Source organism: Tympanuchus pallidicinctus, unplaced genomic scaffold (genome assembly GCF_026119805.1).
Source record: "Tympanuchus pallidicinctus isolate F22 unplaced genomic scaffold, pur_lepc_1.0 scaffold23, whole genome shotgun sequence".
NCBI classification, from domain to species: Eukaryota; Metazoa; Chordata; class Aves; order Galliformes; family Phasianidae; genus Tympanuchus; species Tympanuchus pallidicinctus.
The window spans coordinates 37,762-57,598 of record NW_026294740.1 but is presented as its reverse complement, the minus strand read 5'-3'; the positions used below and the strand labels follow the sequence as shown (position 1 = coordinate 57,598).

Genomic DNA, 19,837 nt, shown 5'->3' with positions numbered 1-19,837 from the left:
ACCGTCGGCCCCGTTCCTCCCCCGCATCCCCTCCCCTCTTCGGCACCGCGCGGGAAATGCTTGGGGTGGGATTCCGGGAGAGCTAGGACGGCTCAGCCTGCAGAAGAGGAGGCTCAGGGGGATCCGGGGCGCGGCCATCGGTCCGTGCAGGGAGGCGCGGAGAGGTCGGAGCCGGGCTGCGCCCGGCGGTGCCCAGCAGAGGGACCGGAGGCACTGAGCACACTCTGCAGTGCAGCAGGTTTGTCACTACTGAGCCCCCGGCTCGGGTCAGCGCCGTTGGATATTTTTGCCAGTGATCACGATGCAGGAGATGAGTGCATCATTGTGAAATCCAGCGGGCATCCTAAGGCACGAGGTGCTGCTGGCATCCTGAGGTTTTTAAGGGGCAGCAGGGAGACCTGGAGAGCTCAGGACAGTAGCTGGGGGATCTTGAAAGGGCTTTGAGGTGCTGTGGGTTCGGAATTGTTGGTAGAGCAACAAAGTGCTCAGTGACTGTCTGAAGGAACTTCTGTGCCGCAAAAGGCTGCTCTATCCAGAGCCGTATACCAGAGGATAGCAGAGATAGAAGATCTACCACCACTTTATACACTCAACAGACCTTTACTTAGTGGCATGTATCTAATGGAGAGAGCCGTACCGGTAACTAAGTCTGTTCCAGTACCATTGTGATTTTGCAGTTTTTCAAAACGTTGGAAGTATGTCTTGTGAGTAAATTGGTTTCTGGTTACAAAGCAGAAGATACAGTGTAAGCCTAGCAGGGATACACAGACAGAGATACCATAGCAAGAACCCGTGGTGAGTTAAAAGATGCCAAAAAAGCCAGGGTATGAACTGAAGGCACTTTCACCTAATTGCCATCTGGAGTGTACCCTAGCAACAGGTGAGGCAAGTTGAAGGCCCTGGCTTAATGAAACCTCTTGTCATCTATGGATAGTGCATTAGCTCTCATTTTCACTTCTCTTACAATTGCAGGTATTTATTGAATAGCTACGTCATTTATCAGTCTTCCAAGATGAAAACATTTGGCTCACAATCTTTAGGCCAATACCCAACTGAAAGTGGATGAAGAGACAATCTCAGATGTCGCTGATTGTATTTTATTTTCTTATCCATCTCTGTTGGTTGCAGAATTAGTTTTAGTTAGCACGACACCCAACTTGTTTGCATGACCTAGTTGTCACAATATTTTTATTTTCACTTCATAGTTAATGCACAAATGCTGCATTTAGAGCCTGCTGGAATGTCCTGGAGAAATATTTTTATACCTTTTTAAGTATTAGCTGACAGACAGCAGAACAGCCAAACAGCCAACCCTGCCAAGTAACCAGCAGCTGCTGTTGAAACTTCAAGCATTATTCTTTAGCACCACACAGATCCTAGACTCTAGTGGTGCTGAGAGTATTTGAACTAATTTAATAAAATAATAATTTAAGTAAGTTAAAAGTGAAGTTCTAAAGTGTCTTAAAATCTAAAATAATCTAAAAAATCTAAAAATCTAAAAAAAAAAGCATTACACTAATGTTGTGAAAGCTTTAAAACTGAGATCTGTTATACTTCCTGTCGTTTTGTGTGTTGCGTTGTTCTGTAGAGCCAGGCTTTTTTCACGTCTGTTTATTTTCTAGGAAAAAAAAGTTAAAAAAAAAACACAAAAAAACAACTAGTATTTGAAAGCATGTTTGAAGTTTGACATTTTAAACATGAACATTTTAAACATGACATTTTAAAAATGAACATAGAGAGCTTGTTATGTATTTAATTTATTTTGTAAGGATTCCCTGGACCAAAACGTACTATAATTTTAAGTGACATGTAAATCCTTATAGTAGCAAGTAAGTAATAGAGACAACGTGCACAGTTCCAAATATTCTATTGTTATATTGACCTAATAGCTGATGTGTGGAGTGTTGCTGATATCTGATGTCTGGGAATTTTAAGAAATCTTCAAGACAGCAAATTTGGAGCAGGGCACCTTGGCTTTGTACAAACCTTTTGTTCTGAAATAGTGTTAGATGACTGTCTGTCATGACACAGCATCATCTGTTTAAACAGCTCAGCCAGAACTCACTGGGCAGTAGAGAGAATTCAGAAGTGTTCTCAGCTATTGAGTTTCATGAAAATGCATATCTCAAAATGCACAGGAGCCTTGCTTGAGAGGAGACACTCACAAGAATTAGTCTGATGGATTTTCTTGCGCTGGATTAGTCTTGAAAGCTAGTTTTCTCATCTGTGATGTTGGATTCAACTGGGGCCTAGGTGTAGCTACACATCTACTGTTTGACTCACTTATTTCACAGTGTACTCTTACATGGAAATAAGCACAGCAGGAGTAGCTCTCCCAAATTTCATTCTCTCCCTTATTTGCACCATCGTGGGATCATTACTTGTTTTTGATAATGTAGTCAACTAAAAAATAAATAGCTGTTCAGTTATGGCATTCTGTCTTTCCCCACTGTCTCCCGAAATATTTAAATAGAAATATTTAGCTGAGAAAACATTCTAAGAGCTGTTTTTTAATCTCTTACAAGATAACTTTTGTGTCTGCAGGGACAGTTGCGTTAAGATGAAGTTACCTACTCTACTGGTAAAAATAATCTTTCCATCAAATGTTCTTTCTTTCTTCATAGGAGATTTTCTAGTTATACATCCTTTCCCCATCAAGTTAATTGGAAGCATACATATCAGAGCAGCAGTTTTCCAGCTGAGAGTGCAGGAAATTCCTCATATGTATTACCAGTTATTTATCTTTAGTTAATTTCATCTGCCTTGAAGATAAGCTCCAATCTGTGAATGTACCTATGCTCTTTTGCAGAGAGTCTAGATGCAAAAACTCAATTCATATTTTGTATTCAATAAGATGTTGACAAGCATGGAAGGAATTTCTGAAGATTTTAAATATTCATGCTTCAGCAGCTCTCTGAATGACTACTATGTTTGCTTTTTAATTTTATTGAATTAGCTCGTTTGCTTTTTACAAAAAAAAAAGAAAAAAAAATCTTTCAGCAGACTCTTTGGTGATTTTTGGAGTTTCCTGGCACTTATCATCTCTTCCACTTTGGTATTTTTAGCCCCTTACCTCCTTTGGATGAAACTTGCTGCGAGCTCTGTCAGGCTTTGCTAGTATGTACATGCTGGCCCAAAGAAGTGGTGACCTTTGATTTTGCTTATTAGACCTGGTTATAAGAATATCCAAGAAGTTCAGAGTGATGTTCTCTAAAATATTGTAGTTGTAACACTTTTCAAAGGAGAATGAAACACTCTACTTTCTATCCTATCTTTCCCCCCCATTACTAGTCTCAGTTAATTGTGTTGCGTTCATGTCTAGCTCTTGAGAGAGATGATCTACCTAAATGACTGTCAGATGCTTTGCTTTTGCAACCTTAGTTTCCTGTTCATGCTGCCTGTGATCTGCCTGCAGAGACTCCTTTGGCATTTTTCCACGGTTCATGCAGATAAGTGCTGCTTACCAAGGTGTCATTTAAGTGTACTTGAAATTCAGAGTCATTTTTGTTTGTTATGACATCAAAATGACCTAAGAAATGCAGTTGTGTAACTGCTGCTGAAATACACTGCATTCTGGATGTTATATTCAATGCCATCTTTATTTGAAAGTCGCTTCTATACAGCCTCCACTGCATGAGCAAGGCAGTAGAGAAATGTAAATTGTCTCCAGTGTTTGCTGAAAGAATTGCTCACACTCTGGACGTGTTGGTCTGGGGAGGGAATCACTCACTAAAGGATAATGTAGGGCAGAATTTTGTTTTTTAAATGGAAATATTGCTTTTTCACAGTAATAAGAAAAGGAGCAAAAGGCCTTTTTTGTGATACTGACTGATACTGTTCAGTGGCACGTGAAACAAGAAAAAGTAATAGCACAGATATTTTTAAGTTAAATTAAAAATGTGATGGACTCATTTCTCATGTGGTAGCCATGCCTATTCTTGCCTCAATAGGTTTGATAAGTTCTCCAGTATGTGCTGCCTTAAGCAAGTGACTGTTTCACATCAGCTTCATAAAACAAGCCTGAATTTACATGCATATGGAGAGTCAGAGTTTAGATTCTTTTTGTTTCTGCTCTCAATTAATAGTTCTTTTATGTGTAGACCTTCTATTATGTGACCTGTGGAGTGGTAGGGTTTGTTTGCTCTGCAGTGTTTGGTCTTTAGTGGCACAGAAGCAGTTGTGCATGATCCACTCCAGTTTTCATGCCACTCAATGCATGGATTTTTTGGCAACCATTCATAATGAACAGCAGAAGTTGTGACAATCTCACCTGAAAGAAAATGGAAAATAAAAATAAAGGAAACTGTCATTCCAATTCCATTTTTTCAACTCCTATTTTAAGCAAATGTGGAATGGTGGGACTGTTTATTATTTCCTTGGCATACTGTCTGTCAGTGACTGACAGCGACAAGGTCGAAATAAGCCAAGCATAAAAACACGTCAGCATCAGAAAATTCAATATTTCAAAATGTTCATTTAGTAAGTGAGGAACTGGTTATCTGAATTTTGCTTTGTAATTTTGCATCTAGGACCTCACAGCTCTCACATACTCTCATCTTTGCATCCTACAAGTGGGTGCGGGACCCAGAAGTGCTTTAAGACCTTTAAGTGCTTTAAGGGCCAATAAAAGAGTCCTGTGCTTATCTGCTTTAGGCTGACTTAACTTTGTTAGGTTGTATTTCAAAAAACACATCTTGCCGCAATGCTAATGTTGAATTCATACAAATTTACTAGATTATTTTAGATGTAAGTCCTAGCAGAGACTCAGACTAGATACAAAATAAACTTTCAAAGAGTTATATTAAAGTAAAAATGGGATTCTTATTTATCAGAAAAAGAAAAAAACACCCCTGTCTCCGGTCCCTTTCTCCTCCCCTCCTCATGAAAAATTGAGACATATGAAGTTTCACCACCCCTGTAATGTGTGTGAGGCTACCGTGCTGCACAGCCATTCCACAGTGCTTAAACTTCAGTGAAACTTAAACCACTCGCTGTGCTGGTGGCCATGGGTGCTGCCTGAGAGCACTGGGGACGTGTTGAGAGCATTCCTGAGACATGCAGAAAATGGGCTGTGACATTGGAGTCCTTCAATTGCTGTTTCTGGGCATCTTCAGCAGTAATGAGCATGTGAAGTGGAGAGGCAGCTAAAGCACAGCTGGATTTGTGAGAAAAGAGTCAAGTGTCTGCTGGTTTTGACTTTCTGCATAGGATGCTGAGCTTGGGGCTTACTCTGTCTAACTTGGATGCCCAAGCACTATGTGTGTGCTAGTTGCACCATGCCCCCGTGCAGTTGGTAGGAAGGAAGTGCTCTCAGGCGAGACATCCTCTGCTGATGAGAACCAGAGTGAGGTCAGACCCCGCTCTGAAGGTCATTCCTCTTCTCACAGCTATAAGGAGGGAGTAAAACTGAAGTGTTACTGGTTCCCAGTTTGTCTTTCAGGCACTAAGTCTTGCATTTGAACATGTAAAACATTTATGGAAGCAGCACTGCACTACCTTTGAAGGCAGTCGTATTTATGTAGAAATAATGGTAACTCTATTGAAACATACTCTACAGCTACTGAAATGTGGATGCCTTCATGCCTTAGTTTGCAAGACATTCTGTCATCTCACACTACTGCTCTGATCTAACTCCATTTTTTTACGAGGGAAAGTGAAAAAACACTTCTAAATAGGATTGACTGCTTTAAATAAGATTGCAGTTACAACCTGTTAGCTGAACTCTAATTGTTTGTGCTGAGACATGATGAGGGTTCATCATTCTGCACTGGTTTTAAAGTGCAGACATAGGGAACCATACATTTAGCTACTTGAACTCTTAGAGCAGCAGAGTGAAAGGGAATTGATGGGACAGTTACAGCTAGGGAAGCTTTGCTGGATCTGCGCCGTCCGGAACTCTGCTAGTGTTGCTAGTGAGTGGGCTTTGAGGGCAACGATTACCCTGTGCAGTACTCCAACAGCATTTCGTCTTCATAGTTATTTGCAGGTCAATAACTCATGAATTGGTTTGCCCTGTAAACCAGACCAGATATTCCTGATTTGCGTGTTGTCATTTAACCCAGCAAGCTGCTAAGTACCACCTGGCGGCTCGCTCACTCCCCCTCAGTAGGGTGGAAAAGAGAATTGAGAAAGATAAACGTGGGAGAATTCCTGGGCTGAGAAAAGGACAGTTTAATGTGAAAGAAATAATAACTTGAAATTAAGAAGAAAAAAAAAAAAAAAAAAGGTGAGGAAGGCTGCTCACCAGCAGCTGACCAATGCCCTGCTGGACACAGAGTGAAGGCAGCTCCTGTGGCCAGCTTCTGCAGCTTTTATTGCTGAGCAAGGCACCCTTGGTATGGAATATCCCTTTGGCCAGCTTAGATCAGCTCCTGGTTTTGTCCTGTTTTGTTCCTTGTGCCTCCTGGCCTCCTCACTAGCAGAACAGTGTCAGAAGCAGAACTGTCCTTGATTTGGCGCAGCAATGCTCCCGGCGTTGGTGTATTATCAATGTCATTTTCATCCTGTGTTCCAAACACATCACAGTGCCAGATGCTCTGAAGAAAATTAATTCTATCCCAGCCAAAGATAGGCTAACATGGCAAGGTGCTAATATCACTGTCCACATGGAGCTCTACTACAGTCTTCTACGTAATCCTCCAGTGAGAAAGCTGGTTTCTTGTTTCTCCCCCCAATGCTTACCTGCTGAGCTAGGAATGACAGAGTGAGAGGGGATTTTTAATCACGATGAGAATTAAATATACATGGCAGTATTTCCATGATTTGGTGAAAAATCTGCAGGAGAATGTCCCCATAAGGAAGAATTGCTTGTGGCGTGATTTCAGTAGCCTAGTAAGAAGAACGATCAGCAGTTAGTGTTTATTGTTGTCATTAATTTTCTCTTCTTTCAGGTATTAGCAATGCAGAAGCACGCCAACCAGGGAAAGCACCAAATTTCAGTGTAAATTGGACAGTGGGAGACAGTGGTCTTGAAGTTATTAATGCTACAACTGGCAAAGATGAAATGGGGCGTGCATCTCGCCTCTGTAAGCATGCTTTGTACAGCCGCTGGATGCATGTTCATGCAAAGGTATATATTCCAGCATGGAACATTTTTCACTTCCAGTTTATTCTTTATGGCATTTCCATGTGTATCTTTCTGTGTTCAGAAGCTATTTTTTGCACCTGTCTTAAGCTGAGCCTGACATTAGCTACCAGTCCGCACCGTAATGGAAAATAACACATTCATGTAGGTTATTCAGTTGTATAACGCCTGGTACAAAATGCATGTGAGGGTCTGATAATCCTTGGTTATAGCTCAGTAAGCAAAAGCTCTTACCTCCTTTATTTTTGCCTTCTCATTTTAATTTCTTTGGAAATATAATCCCAGTTGCGCTGAAACCCAGCCTATAGAAATTTCACTCTGTCTTTAGAAAGAAAAGAGCCAAATAGTATACACAAGCTGCTTTTCAGTGTCTAGATTTTCTCTGCCAAAGGACAGAGGTAATCCAGAAGAAGCTAAAGGCATGCTAAGTGTAGTGGAGCTACCACAGCACTGCTGAAAAGTGAAGTCCAAAGATTGCTTGTCTCTGTATGTGGTTTGGTTCTACAGGAGGGCATGGCTTGCAAGAGGAGAAGTGTGGATAGTTGCAGTGAAACTGAATACAGAGCTAGAATGGCTGGAATTTATATTGTGCTTTTGGCTTGTTGCCTTTGCCTGTACATTTGGTTGAGTAGTTCATTACCTTTTCTAATTGCTATTTTAATAACTCAGTTGCTTTGCAAATGTTGGTCTGAATAAATCATTTGCTCTCTTTTTTCTTGTCTCTTTCATCTGCACAGCTTTCGTCCAGCTTGTGCTTGAAGATCTTCAAGCCTAACCTGTATCATGAAACCAAGCAAGGAGCCACTGAGTATCAAACTGCCAAAGAGTGTTTATTTAAAGCATTCCTGAAGGCAGGACTTGGAGTATGGGTGGAGAAACCCATAGAACAGGATCAGTTTTCACTCACAGTCTAATTCACAGTCTGCACGTCAGTTTGGAAGGGGAGTCACTTTGGAAATCCTGGTGTCCAGCATTGCTTTCTGGCATCTCCATACCTGTTAAAACATCTTTTTACTGTTTTTTCTTTTTCAAAACTTGGTAGTAACTGTTTTGGTTTTGCCTAAGTATTGAAACTCAATGATAATCTGACACATAATTGTGTATTTTGTTATGAGAAAGTAATTTCTGGTGTATTTCTAGAAATACTTTTACTGTAGAAAATCTGCAGTAAGGCTGTTTGTCCTTACAGTATACAATGACTCATTTTTTCTGGGTTAAAATAATTGCTTTTTTAATTTGATGTCATCAAGTGCATGAAGAAATAAATATTTATTTAGATTTTACACCACACTTGTAAGAAGTAGCTTAATTTTGTAAGAGGAAAATAGGCAACAAAGATGATTCTTCTCCTCTTTTAAGTTGTTTTTGAATTGCAGATGTTGCTAGCATCATCTACATCATCATACATGCTAGATGTTGCTAGCATGTAGCTAGACCACTGGGCCAGAATGAAGTCTGGACAAGTAGTTTTCCCCACTTCCTTGCTCTTTAAAACCAGCTGCTGAGAAATTCATGTCTTTGATGTATGTATTTATTAGTCTATGATCCCATTTTTAACATGCAGCTTTCTATTCTGGTTTTAAAAATACATTTACCTCCCGTTTACACACATTGTGAAGTCTTTTTTTTTTTTAAACCATTGTAAACTGGAAACAACAAAATGATTATTTGTAAGTTAAGCAGTTTAGTCTATAATGTGCAGAACTCTGTTTAGATGTAGGTGATTTGTATATCCTTTTAACTCATTAGAGTTACAATAGTAATTACAACATGACAACTTAGGAAAATTTGCTCATTTTGAGGTCACTAAGCTTGAATGGCCAAAAAAAAGTCATTCAGTGAACATTAATTGTTCTCTTCTTTAAGAAATGAAAAGCTCTTGTATGGACAAAAAGGTTGTTAAAACTTCTCTTCTGCTTTCATTCAAGTTGTTATGTCCTTTTCAAGATTTCATTACCTTTTGGCTTTACATGTGTGATGGTCTTCATGAAACTAATTGGGTAAGTTGCTCTTAAATGTGGTTTAATCTGCTTTGACAGTTAGTTAGGTCTTCTTCATAAAGGTGTAAACACTTCAGCTTTATGTAAAAATGTAAAATAGAAAGAAAATATTTTGAGATTTGTTTGATTAGCTGGTGTACTAAAGGCACTATTAAAAACTCTTTTTAGTATATGATATTTAGGTGTGGATTAGAGAATGTCTGAAACCAGTTATCTGCTCCCAAAGTCTATGTCCAAACCCATCCTGTGGCTCATACCTTTTCAAGTGTCATGCTTGCTTTTTGGAAAGCCCCTTGGTGATCATCATTCTTTTGCAAACAGTGAAGGAGATGTTCCTTGACACAGAAGTTTCTGACACAAAACCCAAGCCAAGTGTGTCTAAGCTGAGGGGCCCTGTCCCTCAGCTCTACATCCCCACTTCTTGCCTGCGCTGCCCAGGACATCAGATCCATGGACTGGTCCATACTTTGAAGTCAAGGGTTGTTTTGAGACCTGCACGGGGTCAGAGATGCAGCTTTGGGTTGTGTTGGCACATTTGTGGGGGAAGTGAAGTGGAGCAGAGGAATTCTTCAGCCAGCCCTATGGCTAAAGCCTTTGCCTTCTGAAGCTGTCACTGAAGTTACCATACCTCAGACCAAGCATCTCTTGGGGGGTTACCGACTACTTGGACCACTGGAGACTTTGTAGAAAGCACTTCTGGCCTATCATGAACGTCAAGGAGACATGCTGCTTTGTTATTTCCCAAGTAGGAACCCTATTTCAACTTCAAAAAAGGTCAGGCCTGATAAATCACTAGTGTGTTAGTTTCAGCCTCTGGATTAGTGTCTTGGCAGTGGTGCGTGGAAATGCAATTGGTGTGCTTTTGATGGTAGTACGGATAATAGCAAGCACTGCAGGAAGGCAAGCAAATCCACGGATCCCTTCAGAAAAGACTGATGCTTCCAGAGGCTACCAAGTTTTCCAGGTGCCAGTGGAACAAATGTGCGCTGTAGTAGACAGGCTGTGTTGATTCAGCTTTGTTGGCAGCTTAAGCTGTACTGTCTGTTTCTGCATTACAACCGGGAGTGCTCTCATGGCCTCTGCCAGCTCCACGAAGCAGGAGGGCAACAGTTTCTGAATGCAGTCTGGGCCTTTGCCATTGTCATTTCACTGAGGTTCAGACTGACTTATTCTAAAGCTAAAAGTAATCAAACGATTTTTGGTCAGAATTTGCAAATGCTTGGGCGTTACTATTAAGATCAGTCCCATCTTGTGAATGTTGCAGAAATGCCTTTATGGCTGTAAATAAATCCGTGCATATATTTTGCAGGATTGAAGGAAAGCTGGTTGCTCTGTGTGCATTTTTGTGGGATCATTAGCATTAATAAGTGAGACACACATTTTTAAGGGACTTGGTCTGTTGATAAATGAGGTCTGTTTATAATTTCAAACAAATAACTTTTACCCATCTTTCTCAATTACTCAATGAGACGTTGATCTCTCTTTGGATTTTTTTGAACACTAGGAAAGTATTAGCTCAAACTATTTTTTTTATTAAGTCACAAATATGAGCAATATATTTAAGTATTATTATAGACATAGTTTTTTAAGCTGTTCAAATGAATAATTTTAATGAAACTGTAAAGGAAATCTGTTCCATGTCACAATCTTTTGATGAAGGAATGGTGCCAGGTTATTTATGAGGAATGAGTTCTCTCATTTATAATTCCAGGATTTTAAAAAGTAAGAAGTTTTCCAGGGTTGTATGCAATCCATATCTGTCTTGTGGGAGTCAATAAAATACTGCTTGGCTTCCTTCACTTGTTTGCTCCTTTCTGTGCAGTTAACTTGTGGAAAATTGTGAGGGAAGTCCTCAGTCCCCTCAAGGATGAGCTGTCACACTGCCCCAGCCTCTGCTTTGCCCTTGGCTGTTCCACTCAACACCATGGGCTGGGTGTGATTGCTGATGCTCCTGTATTCCTCGTAAGTCACCATCACTGGACATGTGTGAAGAGCAATGTATGTCATTTTAAGCAATTGTGAAAAATAAGACAACTCTGCTTCCAGCAACTGCTGAATTTTGTGGCTGACCTTTCTGTTCTGTTGATTTCCTGTGCATTTTGGAAGGCTGATTTCCTTGTGAGAAGCCTCACTGCGCTGCATGGGAAGGGTGTACGGGAGCTGGCCTGAGCAGCAGTCTGCAGTGCCACTCCATGAGCTGCTTTGGTTCTCTTATTTATATGTTTTTGCTCCTGTGTTTGCCTCAGGACCTTCAAAGGATTTACATGAAGAGGAACAACTTTAATGCCAGTGAGTACTTGAAAGCTAATCTAAGGTGTTTTTCTTCACGTGACAGCCTAGTGATAATAAAGTTTGTCGGTAAAACAAGATTTAGAAGTTTGATACGTATTTATTATACGGTATCATTTCAAGAAATTTGACCAACTCAACTTCCTTTCTACTCCCTGCTGCTCCTTGCTGGAGAGCCCTCTGGGCAAGATGCAGGGAGCACGGGCCAAATGAAATAGCTGCTCAGATGCTGGTGTTTCCTGGCCACCACCTTTCCTGGAGAAGTCCCAGCTCAGCAGGTTCCCAATAGATCTGATGGTTTCAGGATGCACTGGTTTTGTTGCAGTTTCTTTACAGCAACAAACAGTCCAGAGTATTTGCAAAGTGACCACCAGGGAAGAAGGTTGCAAGAGTCTCTGTGGCAGACAGGCTGGGCATTATCGCTGCATGTTGTGTGGTATTTTACCATAGGCAGGTGTTCTGATCCCCCTGACATGCAACTGGATAAAAATAAAGGCCTGGTTTTCCTTAGAATATCCATTAGATGAAATGAGGTTGTAGATCAATCTGTGCATGCATTTTTGCAGGATTGAGGGAAAGCTGGTTGGTTAGATTTTAAGAAATGTATGAGCATTGTACTGTCAACAAGAAATGAGCCCATGAAATCTTGATGTTTGGAGATAATCTGCACCCTGGCGTTACTGTGTTGCTACAGTTTGCATTGCTTTTCTCATCTCATTGGGTTTTAAAGCTTTTATTAAACTTAAAAAGATGAGAGTGTTTGTTCTTGAAATGGAAATGTGTTTTCCTGAGCAGAGCATCTCTGAAGCCCAGGTATGGCACTTTGAAAAAGCAAATTCTTCAAAGCGTGAGTCACAAGCAAGCAAAACAGGGCCACAAGTAGACTAATGGAAATACCTAGAATGGAGCTGGGTCCCAACGATCCTTCTTTATGAGATATATCAAGAGGATCTGAGCAAATGTTTAGTGACTGTGAAATTCCCTTTTGGAATGTAATTGAGGAATTTCTACTGATAAAGCATTTTCTTTCTTCTTCTTCTTCTTCTTTTTTTTTTTTTTTTCCCCAACAGTAGTGCAAAAGGAATAATTCTTAGACTAGAATTGTGCTATTCTTGGAGTTGTGAAATAAAAATGCTAAAATAAGCTTATCTGGAGTCGGAAGTTCAATAGTGCCATGCCTGAAAAAGTTGAAGCTTGAGGTAATTCTTAAATTATTTTTTAAAGAAAGTGAGGATTATTTAAAAAACAAACTTATGAAATCACACACAAAGGAAAAAATCAACCAAACAACCAAACAAAAAACCCAACCAACCCAGACTCCCATCTTATTTCATCGGAATTCACATGCCAAGCATTAACCCTTGGCAGCTGGCTTTGTCGTTGATTGCTTCCCAGAGTGTGCTTCTTAATAGTATTTTGTTTGGGTGGTTGTAGGTGGTGATGTCAGTTCTCAGATTTGTTAAACTTCACACTTGGGTCAACACAAACAAGTTTTGCAGGTCATCCTGGCTCACCAGCACTCCCTGTACTGTGGTACCATTCCTTTTTACCCCTTCGTTCGCTCCCTTTATCAACCTGATGATGATTTGCGTGTGACTCCTCCATGGTATATCCAACTGCCTAACAGACTGGGAAATGAACTTACGGACCTATCTACTATCCATTAAATGTGGTCACAGAAGAAACCCATCATCAAGCCCTTTGCAACGTGATGTAGTATCATGGAGTCATTAATTGTTACACCAGTCCATGAGTTCCATTCTACACATGGTTGATGGAAAGCGTCTAAGCTTTGATAAGAGGTGTGTATGTGCTGGGGTTGCCCCTCTTGTAGTTTATATTGTGGGCTATCCTACACACACTGCTCTCTGAAAATTCTGTAGACTGTATCAATATGTGAACTGGCCAAATCAGTTTTTATTCTGAACCATTTGGACTGCTTTGGAGATGGTCAAGTGGAAAATTCTATTCGTATTTAACCTTAGAGCAACGTGCAGAGTTGCAGTGTGGTACAGTAATCTGTAAAAACTCTGCCCAAATTGAGTGTTAGTTCAGTTCAGAGATGACCGCCGGACAGAAAATCTCTATGATATGAGAGAACATATTTGCTCTAGATATGGTCTGGGCAAAACATCAAAAGGTCTTTGAAAACACTACCTAGCAAGTCCACATGTTGTCAAATTAGACGAGACATGCTTTTGAAGAGTTAAACTCACAAGAGCCGCAAGTACTGAAAGTGGCATTGCAACAGCAGTTACTGCTTGATGTGCTGTTACTCAAGACTTAGCAGAGTGCACGTGGCATGTTAGATCTAACCAGAGGGTAATGTATTACTGCTCATAATGCCACAACCTCCATAGAAGAAGCTTAAGACAAAAGAGATAACAGAGCAAACATCTGAATTGTTCCACTCTCTGCTGATATAAGTTGGTTTGTTTACCAATAGGATTAGTACATTAGTTTAAGAACCTGTATGCTAGTTTAGCAAAAGGAATCCACAACTGATAGTTCTGAAACCTTTACATTTCAGCTTGAGTGGGCGAATATCTTGTTTTCCTCAATAATTTTGTGCTGGGGACATAATAGAATAATATATCTTTTGCCTCAAGCGATGCAAGGACATTTCCCTCGGACTCCACATGCACTGTTGTTGAAAAGTGTCTCACTGTGTCCTAAAAATCAATGGGAATCTTCCAAATGGGGAAAGTGGATGGCAGTGGGTCAGAAGTCCCATAGTAAAGCTGATAGCGGGAAATGGGAAATAATAGGTGGGCAGTCAACCACCCTAGGTAGCACTGGGCATCCAAAGGCACATTAGCACATATCTGAGTCCTTGAAAAAGAATGGATTTGTATGCCAACGAACTGCATATGCATGTCAGAACTGTTCAAATGTAGATCCTGAACTCTGAGAGGGTGCGCTTGCTTGTCGCTTGCTTGTCATGTCACCTGGTGCATGTTGTAAGGAATAAAGGAGCGGCACTTTCTGCACCACAGTGGAGTTAGTTCTGTCAGCACAGGGACTGATCCCACTGAGACTGGGGAAGGGACTGGAGCTTAGCTGCTGCGATGCTGCATGACTCCCTGGGAACAGCAGCAAATCCCAAAACAATGGGTCTTGCAGATGTCAGGGTAACCCCTCTGAGCTGAAGGAACACAAAACCAGACATGTCCCAAAAAGCAGAATCCAAGTTTAAGGTAAATCTGAAATCAGAATTGGTAAAGACTGTGCAGCCTTTGGCACAGCGCAGCAGGCCTGGGGAATGCCATTTGCAGCTGGCTGAGATGTTTCCTGATGGGTTCAGCAGATGAGCCCACAGAGGTCTCTCATAGAGGTGGTTCTGCAGCGTCTCCTTGAGCTGTGGTAGGTTTCTGTATCGTTTGTGAAAGCTTTTGCTTTTTAGAAATATGTGTGAGCAGCAGCCAGTTCTGAGGTACCTCTGTTGGTATGGACACGCACCTGATCTGAGGCAAGTGGGGGTCTGCTATAAAACTGATCTCAGTATCACAGCAGAATGCCTGCTCCAGGTAGTTTACTGAAAGAGAGTAGAAAACAAGCAATACAATTTCTACAGTCACAGTTCTGATAAGCAATATGTGAATATTTATCCTCAGAATTACTTAAATATATACCACCAAAAAAAAAGTCAAATGGCTGAAATGATGATGAATGTTTCTAACCTTAAAGACATCCTCTGCCTCATCTTCTTCCTTAAAAAACAGTTGGGAGTGGACAAAAAGGCCAGCTACAATTTGCACACCAAAGAAAACACAAAACCTTTCCAGTATCTTCCTTAAGAGTGAAAAGAAGTTGCAAACTGGATAGTTTCAGACCATGTAGGTTTCAACATCTGGGAAGCCTCTGTTGAGGGAGTAAAGAGTCATTCATCTGAATAAGAGCCATGACTTTCAGGACAGCAGCTACTGCCATTCGTTTCCATCCAAAGCTGTAGTTTAACTTTTGCTGCATGTATTTCATGCAGCCATCCATTCGTTCTGCAGTGCACTAAACGATGCAAAGATATTAGGTCAAGGGAAACAATCAAATCTTCTTAATCTCCTGATGTGAAATCTTTCTCAGTATCTTGGAATAGTACTGATCACCTGGTAAAGTACAAAGGAAAAAAGTTTATCCAGTGGCAAAAGTTTAATTACAGTGCCATCTGCTGAGACTGACATCTCGAGGAAAGCAGGATATATGTTGAAGCCCAATGTGCTATTCCACCCCTGGTTTTCTCAGACATACCCATGAACACCACACATCTATGTGATCTATCTGTCCATGGATCTATAACGGCAGAAGTAGAACTTTATAGCTAACTATACCAGAAAAGAAATGCTTGGCACTGCAGCTGACCAGCCTTTCAAGGGAAGGAATCTACCAGCTTAAAGAGGACAGTGATATTCTAGAACCAGTTGAAATGTGCTACTTTTTTCACTTGACAGAAGAGGAAATGCTGTACCATTATACGCACTAAAGATCTTGGCTACTGCTGTAGCACCTGCTTGAAACAATTACCATCATCTGTGTTCTCCTTTATCACTTTGGCCATCTCTCTGATTAAAATAAATTGTATTACAATGGCCACAGAAATTACAACATGAAATGAATAATAGCAAGGTTCGTATTTGTTTCAGTGCATTTGGCTGTACAAGGAAGTATCATGCAAGTGAAACTCCCTTCACTAGGAAAGCATCATGGACACTATGGTATCATGGAACTGCTGGACTTTGTCCAGGTACACGCCTGGAAAAAAAATACAGATGAGAGAAACTAAAAGGAAAAACTAAAAGGGATCAAAAAATCACAGAATCATAGAATCATAATGAAAAGATTCAGTAAAACCCAGAGCTTACCTGGTGTCTCTATTGTAAACACAACCATAGTTGACAGAAACCTCAAAGGCATAAAGGGACTTGTGAAGAAGAGTGCTGATTTTGATTCACTCTTTGCACAGCGGCTGGAAGAACTGTGCACATCTCCATTATTCCTTATGCCTGTGAAAATATCTTCAGCAAGTCTCATAATCATTTCTGCCATTGTTGGGTCCTGAATCAAACAGTGCGCATGTTGAGTGTAAACATGAAACCACACGAAGCTCCCATCTAAGTTCCCCTAAGGATTACGTGTGAAATACCAAATTGTTCGATCGTGTGTCACAACAGAATCCGCACAGAAGATACTGCTTGCATTACAAAAGCAACTGAATGCCGTCAGCACAGGGCCTTTTCAACACTAACTGCACAAAGAGACTAGGGAAAGAGGGCCCGTGATATGCTGACTTTATTTGAACTGCCTCTGCTTGCAGAGGAAACCCCATTTCAGTCAGTGCTACCTACGCTGCCCTGTGCAGATGCCTGAAGTCACGAGCTGCAAAAGCATTTGCAGATCTAAACATGAATGTTCAGAACACCATTCAGGGAAGGTACAGTAATTCAAATTTTCATCACAAACTGTGCAGAAATATTACTTCAGAGTCAAACTTTACACTGTGATCATTTAAAATAGCTTCTCCTTGTCAAGAAAAACAATAAATTCAGTGGGACATTAAGCAGAGGACAAAGCCAAAGTTCCCATGCTGCTCTGCCACACTTTGCCATCAATTTCAGCTAATCTCGCACATGAAGTGAACAAAAATGTGTTTCCTTTCCTAACTGCCAACTCTGCTAAGCACATTTATAAAAATGTATTTCCTGAGATGCTTAGACACTACTGCAACAGCGATTGCATATGTACATAAAAATATGTTTTCATAGACTGTGCAAAAAAATAAAATGATCTCAGGAAGTTCCATTTATGAGAAGTTTTTTTTTGCCATACTTTTCCATTTCTCTGTTACAAATTGATGTTTAGCAAAGACAGCCAGCTTTCTATTATACATACACCCTGAAAATGTCCACTGTCTATGTGTACTTAAAATACAAAATGCCTGACTATCTGCAGAGAATTTACCTTAGTATCATTGTCTAGCTGCCTTACAAACCAGTGTATCAGTCTCATCAGGGGCATGTGCAGTTTAGGATTCACAAACGACATGCACTGGAGCTGCTCCGCAGCCACAGGCAGAAGCTGTAAAAACACACAAAGGCAAAGTTACATGCAGAATGTCAGCTTAGCATGTGAGCAGTCTACAAGTGAAAACAAGACTCCAAAAACCAAACCCAAACAAACCAAACCAAGATCTCAAATTACTCCTGAAGTTTGTCAGATTGCATGTGCAAACACTCACTGGTCAGGTCCTCTAGAGATAAAAGAATTACCTCCTTACTTAGATTTTAAGTTTTACTCAGGTTTGCATGCAAAGCAGAGGTACGGTGTGTGAACTCAACTATCAAGGCCAATGCCAGTACTTACAAACTCTGCACAGAATGAAGGAAAGCAATAAAGAACTCCTGAATACCACATTGGTTTCCAAGCTTTGTTATCCCCAGAGAGATGGAAGGAAGGGCTTTCAGTAGAACATAGCATCATCTGTTATGAGTCATTATCTGAAACTTTGACATCCAACGTAGACATTAAAACATTTTTAATTAGATGTGACAATCTCTGTAGGAAAACATGAATTCTATACAGTGTTACACACAACATACAAGATAAATCACCAGCTGGCATAAACCACAGGTAATAAAAGACAGGCTGAAACTTGCAAGTTGAGACTGAACACGACACTTCTCCTTCAAAACGACGGCTCTGTTTTATAAGTGACAATGCAGCCATTCCATCTGACTGCTGGGATTAATACTGACTTAGTAACTGTCATTCTGCTTTCATTGCTCTATCCCAGGTCTATACAAAACAGGCTGACCTTTTCTACTCTCACAATAAAATCAGTCAGTATATATGTGAATCTGAAAACACATGAACCAGATCAAACTCAAGTCCCTTTACCTTCAAACACTTTCCTGGATGTAGGTTCTTCCGCTACACTGAGGTTTCTGGCCTTCCTGTCTTTCTTCTTGTTTCTTGAGTTTGCTAAGGAGCTCATCTAAGATCCAATCCATAAGGACAGTCAGGAGCCCATAAACTTCAGAGTTCGGTGGTAGCTGTAATATATTCACATCATCAGTTATTTCAGCTTTCACCTTGATGATCTTCTAAACCAAAACAATAGCAGACAGACATGCACGCCAGAGCACATTAGTTCTGACAAATCCTGCATCATTTAATGGTTAATGAGACAAAGCTCAGGACAGAAGTTACCGAGAGCCCATAGAAGACATTATCTCTGCAGAAACAGTAATGTGGAACAGGCCGTGCCTGCTCTGCTGGGCCTTGTATCCAGGGATTGAGAAGCCCCCGCTGGCTATTGGAGAAATACAGGCAGCTCCTTGTTAAAAGGAGTCTGCAGACAGCTCCCACTGGTGCGGGTGACCATGCTACAACCTGCACGGACCTGTCTTTGTGCCAAGGGCAGCAGAGAGTTCTCCTGTGAACTTGTTTAGTTAGTAGAGATCTTCTCTTGTAAGCAAACTAGACAGCAGCATGGATAACCACAAAGGAGGAGTATAAGCAGAGTCTAATTTTGACAGATGAGAGAGAAGGTGAGAGGAAAACACAGGAAACAAATAAAAAGTAGATACACAATATAAAATTCCAAGGACAATTTTAGCAACAATCTTTATTCTTTCCACTTACTATCTGCCCTCCTCTATTCTTTAACTGTTGCAAACCTCCACACAATCCCAGCCCAGCTCACAACACCTTAGCCCACGTACCACCCACACCGAGTACCGCCCACAGTAACTAATTAACTATTAGAACGAAAAAAGGTAGCAGCTACGTTTTCTTATTTCAACAGCTGTATGGAGAAGGCTCCACTGTTGAATGGCTTTTGTGAGTGATTTTTTCACCTTGCCCAATTCTTACCTTATTCCCTTTTGATGCTGCCCTCACTTCTTCCTGCATGAAAGGTGTCATCTGTTGTGCCACTTCACAGGTATCCTTATACATCTCTGCCATTATAAACTGATGTTTCCACTACAACAAAAAAGAACCGTGAATTATATTTTACTTGTTACCTACAAAGGAAGCACGCAAAATAAGAAAAAACCTTACTTCCAGATAGCTGAAACAAACTTTTCCTGTCCTTTTTTTGTTCATTCAATTACTTCTTCTCTACAATCTCATCATTTAACTGAAAAAATTGAAAAATACTAAAATATCAGTGAATGGAAAACACTTTTTTTTTTTTTTTTTTGTAAACAACACTCTGAAATCAGAGTTACTGAGCAGCAAAGTGATTTAATAAACAACTGCGCTTCTCTTTTCATAAAGAAGTGACGAAAAAGAACACACTCCAAAAATGCCTAAAGAATTCAGAAACAGAGAAGGTGAGAGTATTTATACGCAATCACACCATCCCTGTATTGGAGAAACCAAATCATCAATTTTTGCAAACATCCCATTCAGATAATTAGCAGTGTTAACTCAGTATACAGTACTCAGTACACAGTTAACTCAGACA

At 40.5% G+C, this 19,837-nt stretch overlaps 1 protein-coding gene and 1 long non-coding RNA gene across 4 annotated transcripts; one reads left to right on the top strand and one right to left on the bottom strand.

Moving 5' to 3' along the window:
- Window positions 1-533: 533 nt before the first annotated feature.
- LOC128083193 (uncharacterized) lies at window positions 534-10,883 on the top strand. Of its 3 annotated transcripts, none has more exons than XR_008207989.1 (3): window positions 534-639; window positions 6,891-7,069; window positions 7,822-10,883. It is a non-coding gene; the product is annotated as an uncharacterized LOC128083193 (long non-coding RNA). The 3 variants fall into 3 exon arrangements; XR_008207990.1 differs by lacking the exon at window positions 534-639 and adding an exon at window positions 648-880; XR_008207988.1 differs by lacking the exon at window positions 534-639 and having other exon boundaries at window positions 1,516-7,069.
- A 1,483-nt stretch (window positions 10,884-12,366) lies between these two features.
- CCDC138 (coiled-coil domain containing 138) lies at window positions 12,367-19,529 on the bottom strand. Its single transcript, XM_052687994.1, has 6 exons — window positions 19,429-19,529; window positions 19,240-19,350; window positions 18,270-18,416; window positions 17,293-17,463; window positions 15,054-16,422; window positions 12,367-14,908 (listed from the first exon to the last, which is right to left on the bottom strand). The coding sequence occupies exons 1-5, from the start codon at window positions 19,471-19,473 to the stop codon at window positions 16,186-16,188; spliced, it is 711 nt and encodes a 236-aa protein (XP_052543954.1). The 5' UTR covers window positions 19,474-19,529; the 3' UTR covers window positions 12,367-14,908; window positions 15,054-16,185.
- Window positions 19,530-19,837: the final 308 nt, after the last annotated feature.

What these genes read in the sequence shown, in the direction of transcription:
- CCDC138 (XM_052687994.1), bottom strand. Translation starts at nt 19,473, where the DNA reads ATGAACAAAAAAAGGACAGGAAAAGTTTGTTTCAGCTATCTGGAA. An exon ending in TTTGTTTCAGCTATCTGGAA is followed by an intron (nt 19,351 to 19,428) that starts GTAAGGTTTTTT and finishes TTTTTGTTGTAG; the next exon opens with TGGAAACATCAGTTTATAAT. An exon ending in CAGCATCAAAAGGGAATAAG is followed by an intron (nt 18,417 to 19,239) that starts GTAAGAATTGGG and finishes AATATATTACAG; the next exon opens with CTACCACCGAACTCTGAAGT.